Source organism: Lolium perenne, chromosome 3 (genome assembly GCF_019359855.2).
Source record: "Lolium perenne isolate Kyuss_39 chromosome 3, Kyuss_2.0, whole genome shotgun sequence".
In the NCBI taxonomy this organism is placed as follows: Eukaryota; Viridiplantae; Streptophyta; class Magnoliopsida; order Poales; family Poaceae; genus Lolium; species Lolium perenne.
The window spans coordinates 23,021,742-23,024,565 of record NC_067246.2 but is presented as its reverse complement, the minus strand read 5'-3'; the positions used below and the strand labels follow the sequence as shown (position 1 = coordinate 23,024,565).

Sequence of the window (2,824 nt, the reverse complement as noted above, 5' to 3'; positions counted from 1 at the left end):
CTAGATTAGCAGCAGCACGACCAAAGCATTAGTATCTGGGCGAATGGTCAAACTATAACCAGAGTTTATATGCGCAATCCTGGAAAGAATCTCACAAATTGCGTTCCTGAACATGATTCACCAGCGCACATGAGACGGTTTTGGGAGGAGCAAACTACTGGCATCTAGCTTCTAGCAGAGCTCGAAGATTGCTAGATTAGCAGCACGACCCAAGCATTACCTTCCAGAAGAATGGTCAAACTATATCAAAATTACGTGCTGGAAAGTATCTCACAAATTGCATTCCACGGCTTGAACGCACTCGCCAGCATAGTATCCAATGGCCAAACTAACAAATTTAGATTTAGATGCACATGATAAAAGAATCTCACGAACTGCTTCCAGAACATGAAAACAAGATTCACCGGCGCAAATAAGACGGTGCAGCGCTCAAAGATTGCAAGATTAGCAGCACGACCGAAGCATTTAGCTTCAGGAAAAAAATGGTCAAAACTATAACCAAACCGCAATATGCTGGAGAGAATCTCACAAATTGCAATTCCAAAGTATCAGAAGTGCAAAGGGGGCAGTTTTCACAGCAAATTAGTATCTAGACAAATGGTAAAACTATAACAAAAGAAATTGTACGAGACTATACTGGAAAGAATCTCACAAACCCCAGGAATGATCAAAAACTGCAACCAAATTAGATGCACATTGTCAATCCTAAAACGATTCTGACAAGTTGCATTCCAGAAAACCAGAGGATGATTCAACAGCACAGTTGGATACACACAACATCTAGAGACAGATCCCAGATATAATAGCAAGATGAGTAATGTAATGCCAACTTATTTTTCTTTTTCATAATACTAGGCAATAGCCACAAGACTTGTCTCGAGCTACAATGTCTTAAGAGGACGAACTAAGATAAGAGAAACATAGATGCCACAGCTATAACTTATCACAACTTAACCTATCAAAAATACTCACTATCTCTCAAACGCTAATGTGCTTGGGAGATTCAGGGAAAACAGAGAGCATCTCTTGGGCACGAGCTGGCTGAATTGCCCGGGGAAAAACCCAAGAGGATGGTCTCCTCCCTCCCAACGCACGGATTACACTCACTCACTCACTGGCAAGCCCAGCACACTCCCAACATTTATCAATAATAAGCTTAAACCTCTCTTAATTCACACGCAGAAATCAGCGGTCCGCAGGAAGTCATCCATGCCGCGGCCGAAGTCGCAGCCAGGCATGTCCAGGAAGTCGTCGCCGATATCGTCGAGGTCAAGGTCGATGTCGAGCTCCAGCTCCTCATCAGCGAAGTCGCCGAGCAGCAGGTCCTGTTCACCGTCCAAGTAAGCCGGCACCTCCGAGACGTCCATCGCGTCGAGCCCAGCGCGGAAGTCCATCGGGTCAATGTCCGGCAGCTGAAGCCCACGCAGAAGGTCCTGGTAGAACTCCGGGTCATCCGGCAGCTGGCCGGCCTCGGTGGACACCGTGGCGGGGACTGGTGTCGGCTCAGGCGACAGGGGCTTGGCCGCCGCAGCTGGCTTGGTAGCCTCCAGGACAGACGACGGCGACGCGTGCGCGAACGGAGCAGCCGATGTGGAGGACGACGAGGAGGCGGTCGGCGTGGAGGCAGCCGACGACGAGGCAGGCGCGGCCTTGGCCTTGCGGCGCCGCTTCTCCTCGATGAAGCTCCGGGAGGCCGACTGGTAGGCGGTGGAGGCGAGGTCCGCCGAGTCGAAGGTGCCGAGCCACTCCCTCTTGCCAGTGAACGGGTTGCGGATCTCGGCCGCCCACTTGCCCCACTTGCGGAGGCGCACCCCGCGGTAGCCCTCGCCGCCGTTGGCGCTGCTCGTGCAGACAGCCGCCGCAGTAGCAGCCGTCGGGGTGAGCGGCTTTGGCAGCACCTTGGGCGGGGCCTTGCCGAGGAACAGCTCGTAGCAGCGCTTGGAGGAGGTCGCGGCGGCCGGGGCCTCGTCGTCGGTGTCCGAGTCCGTGGCGTCGGGGTCCTCGTACACGATGCGGACGCGGCGCCGCGGCTGCTGCGCAGCCGGCACAACCTGCTGCGGCTGCGGCTGCGGCTTGGAGAGGACTGCAGAGGCCTGCTGTGCAGGCGACCTGGAGATGGCAGCAGCAGAGGTCTGCTGCAGCGGCTTGGAGAAAGCGGCAGAGGGTTTAACGCCCAAACCCGGGAGCATCTTGGTCTTGGGCCTGGTCTTGGTGGCCAGCGCCTTCCTGAGGCGAATCTGGTGCTGGCTCAAGGGCGCCATGGCTTGCTCTTGGCCTTGTTCTAACACAAAAATCTCTGGCAAAACTGAAGGGGAACGAAAAACTCTACTAGAAAGGGGAACTCTTTGTTTTTCTCTTGGGTGCAAAAATTGGACGCAGCCAGGAACGAATCACTGCAGCTCCGTCAGTCTCCTCGTAAGAAACTACACGGCCTTATGTGGAGGAATCCGGAATACTTCACCCCGAACCCGTCCCTGCAGGAAGAAACAACAAGAATCCGTGAGAAGCCGGCGCAAAACCCAGCATGAACCTCCCAGATCTGGAGCGGCAGACCGGAAAAGGCGGACAAAAAGATGGGAACTTGAAAAAAGGGAGGAGGAGGAGATGCGGTGGTACGGACCTGAGCATCGACGAGGACTTGTTCCAGCCGTGGAGCCCCTTGTGCATAGATCGGGGGGCGGCGCAGGCGAGGTGGACGGCGGCGACGAGGACGGCGGCGGCGAGGAGTACGGCAACCACCAGATCGGCGAAGGGGCAAGAAGACATATACGAGGGATGGCGGCGCGTGGGGTCTCGCGTCGTCGTCGTCTCCTTCCCCGACGGC

At 54.9% G+C, this 2,824-nt stretch overlaps 1 protein-coding gene across 1 annotated transcript; it reads right to left on the bottom strand.

The window, feature by feature from the left end:
• Positions 1–820: 820 nt before the first annotated feature.
• On the bottom strand, positions 821–2,413 carry LOC127340928 (uncharacterized). Its single transcript, XM_051366699.2, has one exon. It carries the CDS (start codon positions 2,259–2,261, stop codon positions 1,173–1,175), a length of 1,089 nt encoding a protein of 362 aa, XP_051222659.1. The 5' UTR covers positions 2,262–2,413; the 3' UTR covers positions 821–1,172.
• Between the last annotated feature and the right edge of the window lie 411 nt (positions 2,414–2,824).

Coding starts and splice junctions, on each gene's coding strand:
- LOC127340928 (XM_051366699.2), bottom strand. CDS start 2,261: ATGGCGCCCTTGAGCCAGCACCAGATTCGCCTCAGGAAGGCGCTGGCC.